The sequence below is a fragment of the Xenopus laevis genome, chromosome 8L, assembly GCF_017654675.1.
Source record: "Xenopus laevis strain J_2021 chromosome 8L, Xenopus_laevis_v10.1, whole genome shotgun sequence".
Lineage (NCBI taxonomy): Eukaryota > Metazoa > Chordata > Amphibia > Anura > Pipidae > Xenopus > Xenopus laevis.
Window position 1 is genome coordinate 22359254 of NC_054385.1, and position 26650 is coordinate 22385903.

A 26650-nucleotide genomic window follows, 5' to 3' on the forward strand; every position below is an offset into this window, starting at 1 on the left:
GTTACGCCAGCGCTCCGCAAATTCACTAAAATCCGAAGTTGCGCTCAGGGGTAGCGTAAGGTTGCGAAGTTGCGCTAGCGTTGATTCGCTATGTAAAGCGAAGTTACGCTAGCGAAGGCTAATTTGCATACGGCGCGAAATTCAAATTTCAATGGAGGAATACGTCTCAGCACTACAAATGCCTAGAAAACCTTCAAATCAGCAAATAAAATTTTTATTTTGCCCTACACATGTGCCCACTGTCTAGGTAAGTTGCCATGAGTCAGGAAATGTAGGGGGGAAGGAGGGGAGCCCCAAAAAATGTTTCGATCTTTTTCAGCCTATCACCCATAATGTAGAAAACACGCCAGCGTTTTTTGGGACTTAGAAAAAATTTTGACTTTTTTTCAAACAATCCCTATCTACTCTATTGCGCTTCGCCAGGTCTGAGGTGGCGAAGGAAGTCTAGCGTAAAAGGTAGCGTTCAGTACACTGTGCAAGTTAGTGAATTTGCGTAGTTACATCGCTAGCGAAAATTCGCCTGGCATAAGGTTGCGAAGTAACACTAGCGAAACTACGCCAGCGTTCGTTAGTGAATTTGCGCAGTAACGAAAATGCCAAACGCTAACGAATTACACTAGCGTTTGGCGCTTAGTGAATTTGCCCCTAAGTGTCTCCGCACTAAAGGTTCAGTTATCAGCTCTTTCATCACTTTACCAAAGACAATGGGCTATCCTACCAGAGTTTAAGCAGTATTTCCAAGCAATGTTACACATTTGCCCTCCACGCAAAGACCCAGTGCCACCATGGGACTTAAACTTAGTTTTGAGGGCCCTTCAACAAGCCCCATTTGAGCCAATACACACAATAGACATCAAGTATGTATCTTGGAAGGTAGCTTTTTTTACTCTCTATTTGTTCGGGCCGCAGAGTCTCGGATCTCACAGCTTTATCCTACAAGCAACCCTGGCTAGTGTTCCATCAAGATAAAGCAGTGATGCGCACAGTGCCATCTTATTTACCTAAGGTAACATCCGCATTTCACATTAAAAGAGATTGTTATTCCATCATTCTGCCCTAAACCTTCCAACCATGCTGAGCGGCAATTGCACAAATTGGACCCAGTCAGAGCATTGAAATTTTACCTTAAAAGGTCAGCTCCGATCAGGAAAGCAGATGCCATCCTAGTACTTTTTGGTCCTAATAAATCGGGTCAGCCAGCATCCAAAGCTACTCTAGCTAGATGGATAGTGTCCACTATTTCCGAGTCCTATACTAGGGTAGGTCAGAACATTCCACCCAATATTAAGGCACATTCTACTAGAAAGATCAGCGCTTCATGGGTGCTACAAAACTCAGCTTCCCCAGAAATGCTGGAGCTCCTTACACACATTCTCAACGTTATATAAACTGGATGTTTTAGCCTCTGCAGAAGGGGTTTTTGGCAGGAAGGTGCTGCAAGCAGCAGTAGCATCTAGGTAGTTCCTGCATAGTTCAATATATTTACCTCTTTTTGGCACACTACCAAGTTTTTTCTCCACCCATTTTAGGACGGCTCTGGGACATCCCCAGTCGTCCTGCACTGACAGGTAGGGCCGTACGTAGAAAAGGAGATTTTCTTACCTGAAAATTCCCTTTCTCGTATGCCCGTACTGCAGCATCCCACCCAATAGTAGGGTGCCGGTATTTTGTGCTGCTCGTCTTTAGACAGTTAGGTTAGTTAGGTTATTAACTATCTCCACCGACAGGCTTGATAACAAAACTGAGGAGGAGGTGGAGATACCGGGAAGGAGGAGTCTCAAAACCAAAAAACCAATAGTTTGTCCTGCCTCCAGAGAGGGGCAAGTTAACCCCCAGTCGTCCTGCACTGACAGTACGGGCCTATGGGAAAGGGATTTTTCAGGTAAGAAAATATCCTTTTTCACACCTCAGACAAATCGGTACACCGAGTTATTATTCAGGGTTATGAACCTTTTTTCAAGAAACCCCCACCACCAAGATTCTTGATATCCAAAATCCCAACCAACCCTACAAGAGTACTACTTTCTTCACCACCATTCAAGAGATGAGCAAGAAAGAACTCATCATTCCGGTTCCAATACCTTACCGCAATCAGGGTTTCTACTCAAACCTGTTTCTGGTTCTCAAAAAGGACGGTTCTCTAGGTCCTGTCCTCGGCCTAAAGAAACTCAATCAATTTCTCCATATACCAACCTTCAAAATGGAATCTTAGAGAGCAGTAATTGCCAACGTAGAACACAGAGATTTCTTCACATCGATAGATCTCAAGGATGCATATCTGCACATCCCCATTAATCCTAATCACCAACAATTCCTATGATTCACACTACCCACCGAACATTTTTAATTTCAAGCTCTACCCTTCGGGCTCGCCGCCGCCGCCGCACCATGAGTCTTCACCAAGATCATGGCCAGCCTAGTAGCCTACATAAGAGAACAACAGCTGACCGTCATACCATACTTAGACGACCTTCTCTTACAAGCTCTATCTGAAAAGGTAGCACAATTACATACAGACGCCTGTCGGCACATACTGCAACAACACAGGTGGATAATTCACAGTGGAAAAAAACTCATTTTCGCCAGCTCAATCCATAGTGTTTCTGGGGGGCACTCCGATTCCCAAAGACATTCAGTATTTCTCACCAAGGCGGTACTCACCGTCACGCAGCCTGGATGAAGGCAGCCGAAATCCTGACATGGACAGAACACACAGTGCCAAAAATTTCCAGCATTTACATTCCGGGTCAAGAGAACTGGGAAGCGGACTTTGTCAGTCACCATACTCTGGACCCAGAAAAATGGAAACTGAATCGCAACAAGCTCCCTTCAGGGTGTCAGCCCACTCCATGCGAACGCTTAATGCCTCATGGGCACATGCAAACCAGGCTTCAGCAGAACAAATTTGCCATGCAGCCACATGGTCCTCACTTCACATGTTAACAGTTTTATAAGTTTAATGTTTTTGCCTCTTTGTGGGCAGTTTTCGGCCGCAAAGTTATACAAGTGTCAGTTTAAAGAAGTCTCCTTCTTCATGAGCTATGGCTTAACATCAACTAAACCTCTGATGCTTCTTCTCTATATTTTACTGCTACTATTCTCCCACCCTTTGGGACATAACCCTATAGTATCTGTTCTTCCGAGGGACGATAGTGAAAATGGTATTTGTATACTCACTGATAAATCCATTTCACAGAGTCCCGAATAGGCAGCACAGGTTGTCCCACCCTCTCATAATTTCTTTGCTTGGTAACAACTAAAATTGGATGGGCTAATGTCGGGAAGAGGAGGAGCAACCCTGTCATTCTGCCTCCTAAAGGGAAGTGGACATAAACCCTATGGTATCTATGCAGCCTATTCGGAACTCTGAGAAATGGATTTATTGGTGAGTATACAAATCCAATTTTCTTTTTCATTAAAGAAAGTAAAAATTGGATTTTATTTTTTTGCCTTTGCATCCCCTTTAAATGTGTAATTTATGTCACTTTTGTTTTTTTTTGTTTTTTTTACCTGTAATCTACCAGTGATCACAGTAAAATCTATGTCTTTTTATTTAGGAGGAAGAAATCAATAATGATAGCCTCAGACTTCAGAATAAAGTGTTAGAAGATAAAGCATTTTCAATTCAAGGTTTCTTTCATGAAAAGCATGCAGAGGAAGAAACGGACAAAAGTATTTTGGATCATTGTAAGTATACCCCATAAATATTCTGTTGTTGGTCATCGCCATTTGTTTTCGATTAGAAAACGTTTTGATACAATATAAAAGGATAATATGGGCTTTTATGTTCTTATATTCATGAAAAAATGCACAAAAGGGTCCATGAACAAGTATTTTTAGCCTCTTCCTACTGGTCTAGAAAAAGATATGCTAGTGGTGTGCGGGTTGAATCAAAATGGCAAGTAGGCACATAATTCATAATGCTGTCATTTCAATTTTTTTTTACTCTGGTTTCTTATTAGAGACACTGTCACTTGTATTACCAAACCCATAATTGCTCCTGCACACACACATTTTGTACAGCAATAATTGCTGTGTAATTTATTCCAGGTAACGTTTTTTGCACAGTGTTAGCCCTTTGAGAAAGTTATAGGTAAGAACTTTTGATATGAAGCATAACAAAAGTGGTGTAAAGGTGATACCTTTATTGGCTAACTAAGATGATAATCACAGCAAGCTTTCAGAACATTGCAGTTCCTTCTTCAAAGCTGAAGCTACGTTGGTACTGACATATATATACAGCATTTTCTTTACAAAAGGAGAAACAACACATAAGCATAATTTGTCTTACAAGCAGGGACAAATTTACAGAGAGGTGGGTTTGCAAAGTAGTCCAGAAGTAGATAACAGATTCCTGTAGTAGTTTGTTGTCTCCACAGTAAAAATGAATGCATCTGTTTCTAGTTTTGGTAATTTGCCATAAATCCATGGCCTAAATTTAGCCTCTCTGTAAATCTGTCCCTGCTTGTAATGCAAATTATGCTTATGTGTTGTTTTTCCTTTTGTCCCTCACAGTTTTTTTTTTTTTTTTTTTTGCAAACAAAATGCTGTATATATGTCAGTACCAAAGTAGCTTCATTCAGCTTTGAAGAAGGAACTGCAATGCTCTGAAAGCTTGCTGTGATTATCATCTTAGTTAGCCAAAAAGGTATCACCTTTACACCACTTTTGTTATGCTTCTTCCCTATAACTTTGTGTAATTTATTCTAACAGAGAGTAGACATTGCTGCAAATTCACTTTTGTGAAGTGATGCACTATCTGGCTTTCATTACATTTTTTTTTTTTTTCTTTTCTTTTATACATCTAAGACCAGTGCATAGTTTGTAGGTCTGTCCATATTATAGAACCTGCAGGACAAGGTTTATCTAGGAATACAGTTAGTTTGAGGAAAGAGGTCAGAGATAAATATGAACTTTGAAAAATTATAAATGTCAGGCTAATAAAGAAATCCAGTTGGTTTCCCTGAGGAGGCTTATTTATTAAATTTGCTTCTTATAGCCGAGATGTACTTTTTGGGCATCAACCAATGTAGTCTAGAAATCTGATAACATTTACTAAATGTTTATAGCCAGTTTATAGCCAGTGTGGAACAACAGCCTGAATGGGAAAAAAGCATTGTACTGGGTGATGTATCAATGGTGCTGCTGGAATGGATTAAAGAGAGCAAACAACCATGATGCCCTGCAAGGGAATATTAGGCAGACAGATCAAAAGGAAGAGACTACAACACTGGGTATGACAGCTTGTAGCAAAACAGGCAAAGCACCATTGTGAATATTCGGGACTGCATAGAAAGTGAGACTTCTTACCACACAGCATCATACAATCTCCAACCCTGCAGAGTTTTAAATGTTCCCTTAAAACAGAAACTTAAAATCTGGGCATGTAAAATTGAGGTTTCACTATAATCGTAATAATAAGGGTGTAGAAAGCTTACTGAAGACAAACAGAGCCTTAAAGGGCACTGACATTCCCTTTAAGATTCTCATTCCAGTTTTAAGATACAATGGCACTTGTAAGGTTAAATGTGGCAATTTAGCCAAACATAGTTTGTTTATGAAAGAAAACACATGTTATAGTTATAGAAACAAAGTTGTAGTTTCTGTGGGTTTCACCAGCACAGTATGGTGGAAGCTTTAAAGGGAACTATCGTGAAAATGAAAATTTGATATAAGAAACTTTCTAAATACAATCAATTAAAATTAATTCTGCATTAATAATAATTAGTTCTGCATTGTTTCTGAAATAATCAAGTTTATCTTCACTATTTCTCTCTCAACATGTGTTTCTCTTCATTCTGTCTTAATGCAGCAGTTGGGTGTAAGGTGAATGATCCAATATATCTTATAGGAGGACTCCCGTTCCTTAGAGCTCACTCAAATAACTGATTCCAATACAAACAAAATCTAACAAAATAACTGCCTTTTACACAAATTCTACATGTAGAGAGACAGGATTTCTGGTTATTTTAATAGAATGAGCTCTAATGCATCTTCTAGGCAAAAGGAGCCGCCTTGCAGATGATACTAAATTGTGCAGAACTATAGGTTCCATGCAGGATGCTGCCACTTTGCAGAGTGATTTGTCTAAGTTGGCAAACTGGAAAATGAGGTTCAATGTTGATAAATGCAAGGTTATGCACTTTGGCAAAAACAATATAAATGCAAGTTATACACTAAATGGCGGCGTGTTGAGAGTTTCCATAAATGAGAAAGATCTTGGGGATTTTGTAGATAACAAGTTCTGGGCAGTGTCATTCTGTGGCTACTAAAGCAAATAAAGTTTGGATAAAAAGAAAATTAATTCAAGGGATGAAAACATAATTATACCTCTTTATAGGTCCCTGGTGAGGCCTCATCTGTAGGGATGGGAGAATTGTTTCGCGTTGTTTCGCCTCAAAAATGACGCCCATAGACTTGTATGGCCTTGTGCGTCAAAAAAAAAAAGACGCGCGTCAAAACAATTTCGGCACGCGACAAAATTTTTTGGACGCCCATAGACTTTGATGGGCGTCTGCGACATTTCGCCGGCAGCAAATTTTTGACAAAACATGTCAAATTCGCCCATCCCTACTCATCTGGAGTATGCAGTGCAGTTTTGGACAGTCCTTAAGAGGGATATAAATGAGCTGGAGAGAGTGCAGAGACTTTCCACTAAATTGGTTGGGATGGAAGACTTAAATTATGAGGGTAGACTGTCGAGGTTGTTTTCTCTGGGGAAAAAGGTGCTTGCGAGGGGACATGATTAAACTGTACATGATTAAAAGTACAATAGAGGACATTATAGACAAATATCAGGGGACCTTTTTACCCATAAAGTGGAACACCGTACCAGAGGCCACCCATTTAGACCAGAAGAAAAGAACTTTCATTTGAAGCAACGTAGGGGGTTCTTCACAGCCAGGAGAGCGATATTGTGGAATGCACTGCCGGGTGATGTTCTGATGGCTGATTCAGTTACTGCCTTTAAGAATGGCTTGGATGATTTTTTAGACAGACATAATGTCAAAGGCTATTGTGATACTAAACTCTATAGTTAGTTTAGGTATGGGTATATATAATTTATGTGAAAGTAGGGAGGGGTGTGTGTATGGATGCTGGGTTTTCATTTGGAGGGGTTAAACGTGATGGCCTTTGTCTTTTTTCAACCCAATTTAACTATGTAACTATTGGATCATTCATCTGACAACCAACTCCTAAATGAAGACAGAATGAGGAGAAACAGAGGCTAGAGAGGAATAGTGAAGATAAATGATAATTTTAGAACTTGTACAGAATTATTAATTGATTGTATTTAGAAAGTATCTTATTTCAGTATGCTGAAGCTAATATTACATTTTCATTTTCGCAATAGTCGCCCTTTAAGAATGGCTGTGTGTGTTTTGTTTAATGTGAGTGCTAAGCAAGGGGACACAAATATTCCAAATTCTATTATTTATTTTATAATGGATTGTTTCATAATAGTGAAAAAAGCACTTGGCTTCATGCTGTTAAGTTTACAATGGCACTCTCAAAACAATGCATATTATATTTGGATGCAATAATTTTCTTACAGGGAAATTTGATCAAGATCTTTTTAGGGAATTAACCGATAGAAATATTCTCTAAGGCTACAAATGTATAGTTATTGCTACTTGTTATTACTTCTTTGTCTATTCAGGGCATCTCCTATTCATATTGCAGCCTCTTATTCATATTGATGCATGGTTGCTAACCCTAGCAACCATGCATCAATATGAATTTGGACCCTAGCAACTGGATTGCTCATATTGCAAACTGAAAAGCAGCTGAATATAAAGCATAAATAACTCAAAAACCACAAATATTAATAACCAATAGCAAAGTGTCTCAGAATATCCCACTTTACATCATACTAAAGCTGGGGGCGTGTCCGACCGCGCTGAGGAGAAGACGCTCCTTCTTGGTGTTCCCGGGGTCCAGCTCCCACAAAGCACCCTGTTGCTGCGGAAAAGCCCCACTGACTGCGCAATACTGCACCGGAGGGGCCATTGAACACCCCAGCTGCCGACCGCCGCATAAATCTCCCTCCCAGGTGCCGCTGCACCACGGTTTGACGCGGAGCAGTGCACAAACAGCACCAGCACTTGGCAACCCTCAGGGAAGGCACAACAGAGTATGGTAAGTGCAGCCCAGACCCTGGGGCACCCTCCTTGCTGGTATCAACACAAACTGAGCTGTTATAACACACTAAGATAAGAGACCACGCAGGCTGTACAACATACAGTCAAGCACCAGGCAGGAGACGTGAGCAGTCCCCAGGGCATACATACCTGGCCCAATCCTCATTGCACCAATTAGCTAGGCTGCAGGAGTACCCTGCAGCAAGGTAGGTCCCCCTACCTCAGGACAATTTTTAGCAGCCAAGGCAAATTTAAAGGGGCTGTACAGTATATATAATACCTGCCGAATCTATACGGGGCAATTGACTCACAGCCAGCCTGTGACCAAAAACCAGGATAAACCTGAAACTCAAAGAAAATAAAGGGCATGTGAGTTACAACACTGCCTACTGCATCCAACCTATTCCTGGCCAAATTGTCGTGTGAGACAGGACAGATATTGCTATTAGATGCTACTATGGACTGCAGGACATCACTCTCCACTAAAATAGAAGTTAAAATTGACCTCTCGCTGCTCCTGGCTGATCTCCAGAATATGCATGAGAAAATTGAGTCTTGAGCCTGGAAGACACCTGCAATCCCTTCAGCAATAGCTCGCATGGAAACGAAACTCAAAGCTTGCACTGATAAGCTGGACGACCATGAGAACCGGCTGCGACGCAACAATGTGTTTATTGTGAGGCTCTCCGAGAGAGCAGAAGGGAATGACCCAGTAGCCTTTGCCGAAAAATGGCTGAGGGACACTTTCCCCACAGCCACCTTCTCATCCTTCTATGCGGTCGAACAAGCCCATCACGTGCCAGTCCTCCTCCAGGGGCACCACCCAGACCCTTCCTAATTCGACTGCTGAACTCCAGAGACCGGGACGCCAGACAAAGCCCAGACATCATAGTGGAAGGGAAAAAGGTATACATCTTCCCAGACTACTGAGCGGAACTTCAGAGGCAACGGGGCACCTTCACAGCCTGCGGGAGGCTAATCTGAAATATGGCATGCCTTATCCGGCCAAGCAGAGGATCCAAGCCGGTGATAGAATCATGTTCTTCCACCTCGGCTCAAGAGGTAAACGAGTGGCTGGATGCACAGAGAAATCCGTCCCCCAGAGGCAGCCCTAATCCCCCCAACTAAGATGATGGCCAACAGAAGGCGCTGCAGCAGGTGAGACCACTTCTATTTACACTCCCCTGACTTAGCCAGACACCATATACTAAAACATATGGTTGAGACCCTATGCCTATAGCAACCAGCCTACTAGTGTTGCCTCTCTCACTGGTGAGGTATGAGAACTCCCATTGTTGGGTCAGCTTAGAACCCTCTTGGTTTTAGTAAATAGCAAAATAGCAAATATTAGCAAATATTACTAACTGGGCACTTTTACATGCTCTGCATCCCATACCGAACTACACCAGTGTAAGAGACCCCTTAGCGGAAATCGATGCAGCAGCACCTTTATTTCAATTACTTTAACTAAACATATTCTGACATTGCTCGTTCAGGCTTATGCCTTACGCCCCATGCCTCCAGGCAAGGGAGGACTGATGGCAGCGTCCACTTACATTTAGTACCCAAAGACAGATGGATGACAGCGGCTGGGGCGCCAGAGGCCCTGAATATGGGGTTGTTATTAAAGGTCTCTTTTTGCTGTACTTCTGGAATTTTGTAGACACTTGTGTTTCACTATCAAAGAGACATTTAACTACAAGGGACTCTTTTCAACCCATTATGACTATATTATTTAGGTATCACAGAGACTCAAACTTTACCCCTGTCTTATCTAGTTTCAAAGTTACCTGTCCTTGGGTAACCATTCCCCCGGTTACAATGTTTTGGGAACAATACCTGCCAAGTTACTGGGTCAGGTTGGGAGGGAAGGGTTTTATGGGATGTTGTTATTATGTTGATTATTTTTGGTTGCTATGGTTCCTGCTTCGGCATATGACAAACTGTACTGCAATGAATATTTTAAACCAGCTCACCTGTAAAATAGAATTCACAAATGCTAAACATGGGGGCCCACTTAAGTTTCTTTCCTGGAACATCAGGGGGCTGAATTCTAAATTCAACAGAGCCTTAATGTTTGACTATGTCAAGAAGTATGCACCTGATGTTCTTCTCCTACAGGAAACACACCTGGTGGGCCAAAGATTAATGGCACTTAAGAAGCTGTGGGTCGCACACTCATATCATGCCACCTTTTCTACTCATGCCTGGGGTACCTCCATTCTGGTTTGCAAAGGTATACAATTTGAATTGCTAGATATAGCTACTGATCACTATGGACGATATGTACTTATGGGGTGTACAATATCCAATCAATTGTTAACCATAGCTAATGTGTACATGCCCCACCCCTTTGATAGCACGTTATTGGATAAAATAATGAGTAAACTAGCAAGCTTTCCACCAGCACCATTGCTCCTTATGGGGGATTTCAATGCATTATTGAACCCATTGCTAAACAGGTTGACCCCAAGTCCCCAAACCAACTCTAAACTTTCTCTCTGGACACAGGCCATGAACCTCACGGATCTCTGGCGCTGGAGAAATCCTGATACAAGTGAATTCTTTTGTTTCTCAGCTACCTATAACACCCTATCCCGTATTGACCTCGCTCTAGCCTCTGCGGAAGTGTTACCCTGGGTGAATTTGGTGGATTACATATCCTGTGTCTGATCATTCCCCTTACTGGTTAAACTAGACCTTATCCCAGGACCCAGAGAACGTCTCTGGCATCCTAGCCCAATTTGGTTAACACAACCTAACATTAAGGAAGCAAATGAGGCAGCCCTCATAGAATTCTGGGACCTTAATCCTGGAACGGCAACCCTGGGGGCTGTGTGGGAAGCAGGTAAAGCCACACTGAAGGGAGCACTTACCTCAGCAATCAAAGGAGCTAGGAAGGAAGTTACCCAGGCACTAGAAATAAAACAGAAAACAATGACTGAGGCAGAAGAGAATTATATTAAAAATGTAAGACCAGATACACTCCATACCTTTAGTGCAGCACAAATAGCGCTAGAAGAAATTAGAGTTAAAATGACCCAAAAGAGGTAAGGGGAGAAGAATGGGAAAATCCTAGCATACCTCTCTTAATCTCAAACGCCATCCAACACTATCCCCAAAATGACCTCCCCTTCAGGCAACATAGTAACAAACCCCTCTCAGATAGCTGATGCTTTTGCAACGTACTACCAAACTCTGTATGCCACCAAAGTCAACTTCTCAGAACAATTAACAAATTACCTTGATGATATCCAATTCCCTCAACTGTCACCACATGCAAATGCCCTCCTTTATGCCCCCATTACCTTAGTAGAAGTGCAAGACGCAATAGCCTCCCTTCAATCCAACAAAACACCTGGTCCCGATGGCCTTCCGTCGGACTGGTACAAAATCTCCAGTGAAATCTTCTTCCCCTGGTTACACAAGACTATAATGCATGCCACTGAGGAAGACCACATCCCTCCCTCCTTTAATGAGGCAGTGATTGTGGTCATTCCAAAAGAATCAACCTATCTCCCTGCTAAACACAGATGCCAAGGTGTTTGCTAAGGTCCTGGTGAACAGACTAAAGCAAACTATAGAGGAAATAGTTGAACCAGATTTACTGGATTTATATATTATAAAGTGTTTGACTCTATAGAATGGCCATAGCTTTGGGAAATCTTGAGGAGATTTGGCTTGGGGGACCAATTCATTAGATGGGTGAGACTACTATGCGGTTGCACTCAACCTATATAGGGGTACGCAACAGGGATGCCCGTTATCACCATTCCTTTTTGCCCTGGCAGTGGAACCTCTGGCAGTCCTGGTCCGTCTGCCAAACAACATCACAGGACTCCGTCTGGGGAGAGTGGAAGAACGCATCTCTATGCGGACGACATACTGTTATATCTGGATAACCCTGGCAACTCCCTCCAGGCGGTCCTGAGTATAGTGGACCACTTTGGACGATTTTCAGGGCTAAAAATCAAGCATACACTTTATTGACACCAACATCAACCCAGATTTATTTCCTCCCACCCCTCTGGTCTGGGTGTGCTCGTTCAAATACGATGGCATTGTGGTACATAGGAATTTAGACACCTTTATACCCTCTAATCTTGAACCGATCCTCTCCACTATGAGAGACCAGCAGAAAGGGTGGGCTAATCTACCCATTTCCATCTGGGGCAGGATCAATCTTCTAAAAATTATATTTCTCCCCAAGTTCCTCTACATCTTCCACAATTCCCTTGTTCCCATCCCCCGTTCCTTTGTTATAATTGATATGGTCCAAACAGCATTTCTTTGGGCAAACAAGCCCCTCAGGTTTGCTAGAGCCAAACTGTGGGCTCCTGTTAGCGAAGGGGGATTGGGCCTCCCGCATTTGTATTTTACTCACTGGCAGCCCAGATCTACTATATACACTGGTGGCTTAATCCAGATCCATATAATCCGAACCTCCCATTACAGGCCACTTTGGCAAGCTCAATAGAGTCACTCTCATATATCCCATTCGCAAATCTCCCGATCTATACACAACCCACCCAGTTATAGATACATAGTTAAATCGGGTTGAAAAAAGACAAAGTCCATGAAGTCCAACCCCTCCAAATGAAAACCCAGCATCCATACACACACCCCTTCCTACTTTCACACAAATTATATATACCCATACCTATACTAACGATAGAGTTTAGTATCACAATAGCCTTTGATATTCTGTCTGTCCAAAAAATCATCCATGCCATTCTTAAAGGCATTAACTGAATCAGCCATCACAACATCACCTGGCAGTGCATTCCACAACCTCACTGTCCTGACTGTGAAGAACCCCCTATGTTGCTTCAAATGAAAGTTCTTTTCTTCTAGTCTGAAGGGGTGGCCTCTGGTACGGTGATCCTCTTTATGGGTAAAAAGGGCCCCTGCTATTTGTCTATAATGTCCTCTAATGTACTTGTAAAGTGTAATCATGTCCCCTCGCAAGTGCCTTTTTTCCAGAGTAAACAACCCCAACCTTGACAGTCTGCCCTCATAATTTAAGTCTCCCACACCTCTAACCAGTTTAGTTGCAAGTCTCTGCACTCTCTCCAGCTCATTTATATCCCTCTTAAGGACTGGAGTCCAAAACTCCACTGCATACTCCAGATGAGGCCTTACCAGGGACCTATAAAGAGGCATAATTATGTTTTCATCCCTTGAGTTAATGTCCTTTTTTATGCAAGACAGAACTTTATTTGCTTTAGTAGCCATAGAATGACACTGCCCAGAATTAGACAACTTGTTATCTACAAAAAAACCCTAGATCCTTCTCATTTAAGGAAACTCCCAACACACTGCCATTTAGTGTATAACTTGCATTTATATTATTTTTGCCAAAGTGCATAACCTTGCATTTATCAACATTGAACCTCATTTTCCAGTTTGCTGCCCAGTTGTCCAACTTAGACAAATCACTCTGCAAAGTGGCAGCATCCTGAATGGAACCTATAGTTCTGCACAATTTAGTATCATCTGCAAAAATAGAAACTTATAGAAAGTTATAATCAACCAATACAAAGCGTGGATGGCAGCACTTAAAGTTTGCAATCAAGCATTACCCCTCCTGTTGCCTCAGCTACCCCAATGGTGGAATTCCTTAGGGGACTTGGTTAAGGATGGAGTGGTACGGCCCAGGACCGAAATTAAACATGTCCAAACCCAGGAGCCTCTCCCCTGGTTCTCCTATTTCCAGCTTAGACAGGCCACCAATACCCAATTTCAAAGGAACGCTATGAACCTTACAACCACAAGATAGAATCAGCCCTTAGAGCTCCCACCACCAAGAAACTTGTCACCAGGCTGTGCTCGCTTCTCCTAGCTACTATTAAGCCTCCATTTAATGCAGTGGGTGCAGCCTGGAGCAGAGGCATCCCAGGGTTGGAGGATGAGGATTGGGTGGAGGCAACAGACAGGGCCTATGACTACCTCGTCTCAACCAGAGATAGACTGATCCAGTTCAAGATCCTACATAGCCATTTAACCCGAAATAGGCTGTTCCGTATGAACAGACTTGACTCACCACAGTGCCCTAAGTGTAGGGCCTCAGAGGCATCTTACCTACACCTCATCTGGTCATGCCCCCAAATCTTAGCCTTCTGGTCTCAGGTTCTCATCTATATTCAGGATTAATCTGCACTACCTAAACTAATAACCCCTCAGGTATGCATTCTTGGTGTAATAGATGAGGTAACCCCAAGGGCGGGCAAGAGAATACTTTTCCATACACTACTATTCTATGCCAGGAAATGTATCCTTCTGAATTGGATGTCCCCCCAATCCCCCAGATTTAATGGCTGGTTGAACTTGCTAAAAATGACACTCCCCCTAATACAACTCGCCTATACTGCAAGAGGGTGTCCCCAGAAGTATGATCTGGTGTGGCAAGACTGGCTGGAAGCAACTGAGGACCCTTAATGTCAGAGAGGACAAGATAACATTGGCATAACTATTTATACCACTTACTCAAGTGGTCTAGGGGTAACAGATACAGAATATACAAATATATTGAATGCTTATGCTGTACTGTGATAATTATAATAAGATGGAATCATGCATGATATAATGTTTGTTTTTTTATTGTTATAAAATGCAATTTAAAAAACCTTTTAAAAAAAGTTAATTTAAAGGTGAACAACCCCTTTAAAGGAACTGTAACACCAAATAATTAAAGTGTTTTTAAGAAAAGACAATATAATGTACTGGTGCCCTGCACTGGCAAAACTGTTGTGTTTAAAGAACTGAGTGTGCTCCCCTCTTTTATAGACAACAGGTTTGCTTATATGCTCAAAATATATAATGTACCAATATGCCTTAGTACTAGAATAGACAAAAGAGTGAGTTAAACAGCGCTACTTTCAAAACTCTTTCAATGCTTCATACATATATAAAAGTTACTTGTTAGATGTTAAAAGTTCACACAGTTCTCTTGTCACTTTTGTGTGCGTGAGATATCCAATATGTTTGAGTCTCTTCCAGATGAATACAAAGTATATAAGTGCAGTGTTGGGTGAGTCAGTCCTACTCCACTTGTGATCCATCCAAAACAAAATCACACAGAGTTCATAGCGCATCTTATAATCACCCCTGCATGCTATTAACCTTTTTCCTGCCAAGAACGTAGGTACTACGTTCTTGCAGGAAAAGCCCTAAGTGCCAAGCACGTAGTACCTACGTTCTTGGCTGGAAAGGGCTCCTCTCTGCATTAGCGGCGATTGCCGCTTCTGCAGAGGCCTCCGGTGCGCTCCCATCCCCCTTGGCAACGAGCATTGCAACCGGAGGGGGAGGTCACGTGGGTCCAGCGACACGATCACAGGACCCGCCTTTGATTATGCAGACACGTGTCTGCTCTGTGCTGCGTCTTCTGTCTGCCTGCTCCAGCGCGATAAGGACTTCCTGCTGCTTCCACCCCCTCTGTTAGGACCCCCCATGGCTCCAAAGGACCCTTCTGGAATTCAAAATGGTAAGTGGCCGTTATGTTACACCCCCCCCCCTATTAACACAAATGTATGTACACAGTACACATTTTACCAAGTTATCTTTATTCTTTTATTTTTCAGGCTTTTTTTTTTCATTTTTGTATTTTCCCAATGTGTACGTTACAAAAAATATATGGTTTTGGGGGGTATTTGTGCTGTTAGGGGGTCTTGTGGCACAATACACAGTCGCTGGTCTATTTTCACAGAAGGCGAAAAGGAAGCCACGAAAATTCAAATGCACTAATTTTTTGGGGGGTCCGCACATGCGAGCTGCTTTGGTATATCAATGCATCAAACTGTTCAGTAGACCCGTGGCGTCAATATTTATGGTGTTTACATTTGTATGTACAAAATTAGGTGAGATAGATGCGGCCAATTGCAATATTTTTAGACAATTTTCAGAAATGTCATAAAAACTGCTGCCTTTAGCGTTCCTTTGCAGTATGGTAGTTTGGCGTAGAAAGACATAATTACCTATTTTGGATTCGTCAGAATGTGTACTTTCCAAAAATATATGGTTTTGGGGGGTATTTGTGCTGTTAGGGGGTCTTGTGGCACAATACACAGTCACTGATCTATTTTCACAGAAGGCGAAACGACAGCGGAGAAAATTCAAATGCACTAATTTTTTGGGGGGGTCCGCACATTCCAGATGCTTTGGTATATCTATGCATATTGGGCATCAAATTGTTCAGTACACCCTTGTCGTCAATATTTAGGGTATTTTACAATTGTATGTACGAAATTAGGTGAGATAAATGCGGCCAATTGCAATATTTTTAGACGATTTTCAGAAATGTCATAAAAACCGCTGCCTTTAGCGTTGCTTTGCAGTATGGCAGTTTGGCGTAGAAGTAGAAAGACATGCATACCCATTTTAGATTCATCAGAATGTGTACTTTCCAAAAATATATGGTTTTCTGGGGTGAACATGCATTTTTGTACTTTTGCCCCTCGAAAAATGCTGTAAATGTGCTGATTTTGCAGTATTTAGAATTACAGAACTGTCTTTATTCTGGGGCCCCTATATGCCACATACTTAGGTGAACCTATGCATATTGGGTATCAAACTGTTCAGCGGACCCCGGGCTTTCAGATTAACGGCATTTTATCTTGGTATGTAATGATATGTGGGAAATACAATGCTTCAGTTTTGGAGTATTGAGGTGATTTTCGTAAATATCATAAAAATTGCCAAATTTAGGAAAGCTTTGCAGCTTGGTACATTGGAGTAGAAAGGCATGCATACCCATTTTAGATTAGTCAGAATGTGTACTATCCAAAAATATATGGTTTTCTGGGATGAACATACATTTTTGTACTTTTGCCCCTTGAAAAATGCTGTAAATGTGCTGATTTTGCAGTATTTGGAATTACAGAACAGACAGCTCGTTTGGGGTGTCTACGTTCTGGGGCCCCTATACGCCACATACTTAGGTGTACCTATGCATATTGGGCCTCAAACTGTTCAGCGAACCCTGGGCTTTCAGATTTAGCTTTGAGGCTTAGTACTTTGGAGTAGAAAGACATGCATACCCATTTTAGATTCGTCAGAATGTGTACTTTCTAAAAATATATGGTTTTCTGGGGTTAACATACATTTTTGTACTTTTGCCCCTTGAAAAATGCTGTAAATGTGCTGATTTTGCAGTATTTGGAATTACAGAACTGATAACTCGTTTGGGGTGTCTACGTTCTGGGGCCACTATACGCCACATACTTAGGTGTACCTATGCATATTGGGCATCAAACTGTTCAGCGAACCCTGGGCTTTCATGTTTAGGCAGTTTTATCTTGGTATGTATTGATATGTTGAAGATACGGTGCTGTAGACTGGACACTTTGAGGTCATTTTTCAAAAATGTAACACATTTTTATAAAAACTGCTAATTTTAGGAAAGAATTGCAACTTGGTAGTTTTGAGTACAAATATATATTTACCCATTTTGAACTCGTTAGAATCTGTTCTTTCCAACAATGTGTAGTTTTGTAGGGTAAACCTACTGTTAGTGGAATGTTTGGCCTTGAAATCAGATGTATGCAGTTTTGTGGAGCGGTGGAAATTTGGTATTTTGCTGCTTCTAGTTTTTGATTTATAGAAGTGAGACATCTCCATAAAACTATATGTATTTGGTATTGGCACGTTAAGGAGACACAGAACTTTCCAAATCTGCTGTGTTCTCGTGCATAAAATTAATTATGTTTCTGATATTTGTGTTTTTATCATGCAAAACTGTTTTTTTTTTTATACACTTAGAAGCCCATATCTTTTTACAGGAGTGGAATTACAACAAAATTCTAGCATATTTTGAAAGCTTAGGTTGTCCTAAAAAAACAATATCTTGTTTTCCTGGGTAAACTAAAAGACCCCCCCAGAATAGGCCCCTAAATGGTCTTGCAATAAAAGTACCAACTTGGCCAAATTGGCTGGCAGTGAAAAGGTTAAGCAACTTACTTTGAGTCTGGAGAAATTCAGTTGCCACTGCACTTATACTTTATGCTCATCTGGAAGATACTCCAACATATTGGATATCTCGCACACAGAAGTGACAAGAGAACTGTGTGAACTTTCAACATCTAACAAGTAACTTTTATATATGTATGAAGCATTGAAAGGGTTTTAAAGGAGCGCTGTTTAACTCTCTCTTTTGTCTATTCTTAAACTGTCGTGTTTACTTCCGAAAAACAACTATAGCTTATATAAACAAGCTGCTGTGTAGCTGGAGTTTCGAGTTTGTTTATATAACCACTTTAATTTACTTCTGCAGACCAGAAGTGCAATTCATGTTTTCAAACCACTTGATTCCATTTCTGCACATTCTTGGTACCAGCCAAGATGTGATGTCATTGGATATTATTTTGGCAAACATTCTTTTTTCATATTTTGTGATTTGTCTCATTCTTTCTTTACAGTGGCGTTGACATATAAAGTTTTAAAGACAGCAAGAAGCAATCTGGAGTTAGGTAAACACCCCACCTATTTGTAACCTGTGTTTAATTTTAAGAAAATATATATTTTTTTTGTAATTTGTGTAGTTTTTGTCATTCATAATGTACAGTATTTATTTTCACCTATTGCATGCTCATAAAAGACCAATCAAAACAGAAAGTGTTTCGTATGTTAATAAAATAACCAGGCACCCTCCTGACTGATTCTTTGAGATACGATTTATATGTTGAAACTATACACTTTTTAAAATCTGTATTATTCCTGCTTGTTGACGCTTGGCATTTTAAGCAGTAGTTTAGCATCTTTAACATCTATGTCATATGTGGATTTTGCTCCACATAAGCATTTTCTGCCCAAAATTATTTACCATATGCACAGTGGCAGGTGCCATTCATATCAGACTCTACAAATGAGGTGGTAGCATTTGTATACCATGTGTGACATAACAAAACACAACACATAGGTCTTTATTATCTCTGTTCTCCTGTTGCATTGTTTCACAGCTAATGTACACCAATGGAAGTCAAACTTACATGGTAGTTGTAGCCAGCATTTTTATTTACCTTAACACGAACCATAATAAATGGACACCAAACACATACATGGTGGAGAATGGCCGCAGCTTCTATTTTATTAATTATCTATTATATTAATCAGAACAGTAACAACTGTTAATAACTGCCAATACATGCCTTCCCAGCCAGCCCCTGCATCAGATCTCCGCAGCGGGCCACCTTAAAGAATTAAGAAGTATTAAGCCCCGCCTGTTGAATACCCAGGCCAATTAAGACATTACATTGGCCATTCCCCACACATGTAATGCTTTCTCTATTGCGTCTTGATATCCCATATTCAAAATGTCAGAACCGATACCAGACAAATGTACTTTGTCAGGGCCATACAATCCTTCTAAACTGTGTTCCAACTCATGGTGTCTGTAAACCATAATATCAACTGTTATAGAAAATTTTGAAATAGCAAAATTATGTTTTTTTATGACATCTCTCCAGGGGGGTGAGGTTCCTTGAGCCAAACTTATCTGGGAACTACTTCAGACCAAATTATAACTGTATTTGGAAAAATAAATCTAATTTTGGCGAGGTCTCTCTTTATGTTACGTATTCGATCAAAGTTCCTGCCCTTTCCAATGTCGTTACCAGCTAAATGGATAAAAATAATAGCTTTCATTTGCAAAATTACTGGAATCAAATCTGGCCATCTCAAACCTCATAAGTCCATCCAAACAATCATAATATTATTAACACCCAAATTAACTTTGTCTCTTGCTCTGAAGACGAAAAAAATGTCCAATAATCCAAACTATTGTCAAGAGAAGTCAAGATTGAGTTTGTCATTTCATCCAAATACGTTTGTACAGTACACAGTGAAACAAAACAACATTCCTCTAGGACCATGGTGCTACACACAACATAGATGTGTACCGGACAACAGACAAAAAGTGCAAGTGCAAAAATATGCAATTCCTGCAAGACAGGACAGCATAGTGCAGGGACAAGACAAAAAGTGCAAGTGCAAAAATATGCAATTCGTGCAAGACAGGACAGCATAGTGCAGGGACAGGACAAGACAGTGCACGCTCAGGAGATGTAATATGTTAAGTTTATAATGCTAAACGTCAGACATGATGGGTGTATCATTGTGATATAATAGTAGTAAGAACATGATAAAGAACATGATAAAGTGCACATAGAGAACAATTGTATCCAATAGCTATTTATAAAATGGCGTACAGTGGCTGTGTAACGTTCTGGTATATAGTAAGGTCAGATGTAGTGTGTGTGTGAGAGAGATCTGTCCGGTCCCTGAGTATTCAGGAGCCTTATGGCTTCGGGAAGAAACTGTTACACATTCTGGTAGTGAGGGCCCTGCAGTGAGTGTTGTAAATGTCCTTGATGGAAGGAAGAGAGACACCTATGATCATCTCTGCTGTTTTCACTATCCTCTGTAGGGTCTTGCGCTTCATGACAGTGCAGTTCCCAGCCCAGACAGTGATAAAGCTGCTCAGTATGATCTCGATAGTCCCTCTGTAGAAGGTTTTGCGTATGGATGGTGGGAGATGAGATTTCCTCAGCTTGCGCAGGAAGTAGAGGGCTGTGGTGCTTTCTTGGTTAAGTAACTGGTGTTGTGGGACCAGGTGAGATTCTCCGCCAGGTGGACACCATGGAATTTGGGGCTTTTGACGATCTCCACATTAGAGCCGTCGATGTACAGTGGCAGGTGGTCACTCCTAGTCTTCCTAAAGTCAACAACCATCTCCTTTGTTTTGTCTACATTGAGAGACAGGTTTTTGGTTCTGCACCAGTCTGTTAACCTCTGCACTTCCTCTATGTCTGATGAGACCTCCTCTATTACTGATGAGACCCACCACGGTCGTGTCATCAGCAAACTTTATGATGTGATTTGTGCAGTGCGTGTCTGCACAGTCATGCGTCAGCAGAGTGAACAGTAGAGGACTAAGCACACAGCCTGAGGGGCTCTGGTGCTCAGTGTGGTGGTTCTGGAGATGATGTTTCCAATCCTGACTGAGGTCTGTCGGTCATGAAGTCCAGAACCCAACTGCAGAGGGAGGTGTTCAGTCCAAGCAGGCTCAGCTTTTCTATCAGATGCTAAGGATGATAGTGTTAAATGTTGAACAAGTCTATGAACAACATTCAAACATAGGTGTCTTTTTTGTCCAGATGAGAGAGGGCCAGGTGGAGGGTGGTGGCTATTGCATTTTCTATTGAGCGATTTTGATGGTAAGTGAACTGTAGGGGGTCCAGTGCTGGTGGCGGGAGGGTTTTGATGTGTTTCTTGACAAGCTCCTTAAAACACTTCCTGATGATGGGGGTGAGTGCCACAGGATGGTAGTCGTTGAGGCAGGAAACTGATCACTTCTTTGGCACGGGGACAATGGTGGTGGTTATGAAGCACTTCGCACAGTGGAGGTGATCAGGGAGATGTTAAAGATATCAGTGGTCTTCCTCATTTCTGTGTTGTTCTGTGCTTCAAACCATGCATAGAAGTCGTTCGGCACATCTGCAACGGAGGCGTCACTGTCAGGCAGAGAGTGTTGACCTGTAGTTTGTGATAGCCTGGATGCCCTGCCATATGGAGGAGAAACTGAAAAAAGAAGATAAAAACGTACTACAAGAGATGGTCTGACATACATTTGATATCTAGAAAAGTTTCATCTGCCTAATTTCTTAATGAAATCTTCTCCTTAACCCAATAATGAGGATTGTTTAGCAACACCAATGCCTCCTGGTGTCTTCTTACTAGGAGACACCTGCTCACTTACACAAATGTCTCCAAAGAAGGAGACTGTAAACAGTAATGAAAACAGAATTGTAAAAACTGTGAAAAACATATATGAGGTAATATGAGGACTAAATCCTTGAATAATGACTGTGTTATGGGCCTCCTAATGTCTACAGCTTGTTTTACCTTTCCAACAACACAAATGATTTGTTTTATCAAAAAGGAAAAAGAAAACAATACCTGCCAACTTTTTTAATATGGCTGAATAAGCTTACTGAGCTTCAATTTGCTCCAGCACGAAAGATAATAGGATTTCACTGCCCTCCTTGTGACATTCGTTGAACATAGGTACTTGCTTTGAAATCCATCCATTCATTCCAACTTGCAATGTAAGCTTGCCAAGTTTTGTCAGCCAAAGACATACTTAACCATTTTGAAATTCTGGCAATACCAAATTCCATAAATTCTGCGGGCAGGCCATTCCCTCCTTGTCCAAGTAACTGCCAATTTTCCAAAGCTCGCTGAACTGAAATCGAGATAATGCATCAGCCACAATATTGCTACAACCAGGAATATGCTTTGCTTGAATCAAAATGTTGAATTTTAAAACTCGGAATACAGCCTGCCTAAGCAATCACAAAACTGGAGGTGAATTCGATGAGAGATTGTTTACTACATGCACATACCCCATGTTATCAGAGTGCCAAATAATACCTTATTAGTCATTGATGGCCCCACACTTCAAGAACAACTAACAACTAATAAAACAAGCTTTTTTGTTAACTCAAGCGCCTTCCAAAATGATGGCCAAAATGTGTGCCAAAATCGCACCAAATCCAGTGGAGGCCCTGCCAGTGTGTAATGCCATTGAAATCCTCAAGAAAATGCTGTCAAATGACTAAATCATCTTTTACTACTTGAGGGATTCTGACATGCCAATTAGGATTATCTAAACCCAAAGTAAGCGCAATAAACCTTCAATTAAAAACTCGACCAATGAGATTAACCCTTGTTGCAATGTTTAAAAGCATCCTGACTGCTAACCACACTGTCAGACCAGTTATTTTATTGATTTGCCTAATTGTATTTGATTTTTGTGATTTTATTGCGGTTTTATGCTTGTTTATCCTTAAGTTTTTGGAGTACAAACACATTTTTAGCAATTTTGGATTTGTCAGAATGTGTACATTACAAAAATATATGGTTTTGAGCGTTTTTTTCATAGAAGGTTGGCAGCTGAGAAAATTCATATGCACTATTTTTATTTTGGGTCCACACATGCCAGCTGCTTTGGTACATCTATGCATATTGGGCATCAAACTGTTCAGTAGACTCTTAGCATCAATATTTAGGTTGTTTTACAATTGTATGTAAGAAATTGTGTGTTATAAATGCAGGCAATTGCAATATGTTTAGGCAATTTTCAGAAATGTCATTAAAACCGCTGCCTTTACAGTAGCTCTGCAGTATAGTAGTTTGGAGTAGAAAGACATAATTACCTATTTTGGATGCATCAGAATGTGTAATTACAAAAATATGTGGGTTTTGGGGGGTCTTTTTACTGTTAGGCAGTCTTTTGGCACATAATACGGAGTCAGGGGCCTTAGTTCACAGAAGGCGAAACGGCAGCTGAGAAACTTAATCTGCACTATTTTTATTTGGGGTCCACACATGCCAGCTGCTTTGATATAACTATGCATATTGGGCATTAAACTGTTCAGTAGACCCTTGGCATCAATATTTAGGGTGTTTTACAATTGCATGTAAGAGACTGGGTGAGAAAATTGGCAATGGCAATATTTTTAGCCAATTTTCAGAAATGTCATAAAAACCACTGCCTTTAGCGTAGCTTTGCAGTATGGTAGTTTGGAGTAGAAAGACACAATTAACCATTTTGGATTTGTCAGAATGTGTACTTATGCGTCCGAAAATATAAAGGTTTTTAGGGATCACCTTAACTTTTTGTAGCTTTTATTCCATATAAAGCTGGCAATGTTTATAAATTAGTGTAAATGTAAACTCTCAAATAAGTATGCACAATGTAGATTTTGGGGTCTCTACATGCCATGTACTTCAATTATCCTATGAACATTGGGCATCATACTGTTCAGCTGACCCCAGGCTTTGATATTTGGGTTGTTTTATCTTGGTACCTAATAGTATGTGGGGCATAAGATGCTGCTGGGTGGAAGTTTTGAGGTGATTTTTGGAAATTTCCCCAAAATCACCAGATTTAGGAAAGGTTTGTGGCTTGCTGCTTTGGAGTAGAAAGACATGCATACCCAATTTGGATTTGGGGGAATGTGTACTTTCCGAAAATATATGGTTTTCTGGGGTGAACATACTTTTTTCTAACTTTGCCCCCCCCCCCAATTGTAAATGTGTACCTGAAATGACAGACCATATGGGGGTCTTCATATTGGGGCCCCTATATGCCACGTGCTTAGGTAAACCTATTCATATATATATAAAAAAACTGATAGATGCGATTGTACTATGTGAAAAATGAATTTTTTTTCATTTTATTTGACACTTAAAAGCCTATATCGTTTTACAGATGTGGAATTACACCAAAATTCTAGCATATTTTGAAAGCTCAAAAAAACAATATATTGTTTTCCTGGGTAAACTAAAAGACCCTTAAAGTGAGTACAAAATGTTAAAAAAAAAAAAAACTGGTCTGACAATAAAAGTACCAACCAAATCGACTGGCAGTGAAAGGGTTAAATCCCCCCTGACCGTTTTGTTTCCAAATTAGTTGCAAATCTCTGAACTCTCTCCAGCTCATTTATATCCTTCTTAAGGACTGGAGCCCAAAACTGCACTGCATACTCAAGGTGCAGCCTTACCAGGGATCTAGTTTGGCCACCTTTGTCCACAAAGTCAAATCCAATTAATGGATACTATATGACTGGCCATTTACTGAATGATGGCCAAATAATATTATGCTTTGTGCTCCAAGGAAACCAACAAAAGGGAGAAAGTTATAAATTACAATTCCTGTGGGGCTCCCAAGTCAAAGAATGCTTTACAAATGAAGGAGTTAGAGCCATGGAACAGTGTAACAGCCAGGATCATATGGGAAGACCACCATATTGTGCTGCAGCTTAACATAGTTAATCTGGTCTTAAATAAAGCTCCAAAACCCTTCATTGTATCGCCCAACATCAATAACAGTTATTGGGGCGTTAATTTAAAACACTTACATTTTTTGGTGTTACTGTTCCTTTAAATATATATGCCTAGTCTTCCCCTGTGGATAACACAGGACCCCCCCAGCACATGATTAAACACCTTAGGGGCCCCTAACAATGTTTTTCAAATGCTAACAAACCCTCTGAACAAATACCAATATTATTTTCCACAGGCAGAGCAGGCCACACCCAGGGAGCATAGGGTGGGCAGAGTATGGCACACCCAAGGAAAATAGCGCAGGCAGAGTAGGCCACACCCAGAGAGCATAGGGTGGGCAGAGTAGGGCACACCCAGGGAGAATGGGGCGGGCAGATTATGGTACACACAGGGAGCATAGGGAACACAGAGTATGGCACACACAGAGAGCATAGGGAAGGCAGAACTCTTAAATGTACTACATACAGTGACAGTTTGTATAAGTGTGAACAATGTAGGTAGTTTCAGTCTGGGTCTCAGGTGTGAAAAGTACAGGGTTTAAGGGTGTGAATAATAGAGGTATTACAAGTGTGAACAATGCAGGGGGGATTACACATGGGGTCAATACAGGGGATTTGAGTCTGAATTTGAGGTTTAAATAATGCAGGGGCCAGTATATGAAGATCAGAATCATTTGCTCTAGGGAGAGGGGATGCACTGGACCAGCAGGGCGCCTCACATATTTAATATTGTTATGAATTCCTATGAAAGTGGATCAAAGTGGCTTGGTATATATTCCCTGCAAAAGGCTAAAGTAGAGAAGCAGAGGACTCAAGAGAAAAAGCAAATGCCTATACAAACAGAAATAGCACCGTTGTTTAGTAAGGAAAAAACAAATCGAATACACTGCAAGATGGCGCAGGCCCAGAAGCAAATAGAGGAAGTAGCTGATATGCAGCAAGAGACCTCTGAGAGTGAAGGGGAAGGTACTGTATGGTTGATATTGCAGCATATCTAGCTAAGTTGCCTTCCAAAGCGAATATAAGGATCATGTTGCAAGAAGTAACTTCCACTTTAAAAGAGGAATTAAAGGAGTTGAAAAAAGATATAATTATGCTGGCAAGTAGAACAGAGGACCTGGAATCCTGTCAAAATAAGATAATCTACAATCAAAAATTTCTGCATATGACCATTCTCTCCCATAACTCCCTGCTGACAGAAATTCAAAGGCAGATAGAAGACCAAAAGAACAGATGGAGAAGAAACAATATTCGCTAAGAGGGATGCCAGAAACCATCAAAAATGAGGACAGTAAGTTGCATTAAGTATGTTGTTTAATGGCATCCTGAAAAGAGATAAGTCTACAGATGTAGGCTAATATTGTTTAAGAAAAAAGAAACCCCACCAAATAGAGGGTTACTCTATCTATACCAAGTAGACTCACAACAAAAATTACAAAACCAAAATAATCAATGAGGATAATAATTCATTCATAAAGGTGCTAACTAATAAATTAGGTAAAGTGCTAGTGCAATTAATTAAAGTGAGAACGATCAGTCTAAGGACTGATAAAAATTGATTATTCCTGAATCAAAATGGTGTGTTACCCCACCAGTAGATTCCAGAAACACCCCTTAATAAATAAGTTCATTAATTGATTAATATATAAAGTGTAGTTAATCAAAATA

At 40.8% G+C, this 26650-nt stretch overlaps 1 protein-coding gene across 6 annotated transcripts in view; it reads left to right on the top strand.

Moving 5' to 3' along the window:
- Positions 1-26650, top strand: part of cdk5rap2.L (CDK5 regulatory subunit associated protein 2 L homeolog) — a 192688-nt gene that overhangs the window by 146527 nt on the left and 19511 nt on the right. Inside the window, exons 19-22 of one of the 6 annotated variants that reach the window (XR_005963253.1) lie at positions 3558-3687; positions 7880-9299; positions 10263-10377; positions 18554-18605. Coding sequence is in view for 3 of the 6 variants with exons in the window: in XM_018229695.2 (XP_018085184.1) it covers positions 3558-3687; positions 18554-18604 (181 nt within the window). In the remaining 3 variants the exon portion in view is untranslated. Of the gene's footprint in view, positions 1-3557; positions 3688-7879; positions 10378-18553; positions 18606-26650 lie in introns of those variants that run through there. The other 5 variants (XR_005963252.1, XR_005963254.1, XM_018229695.2 and 2 more) reach the window with 5 other exon arrangements.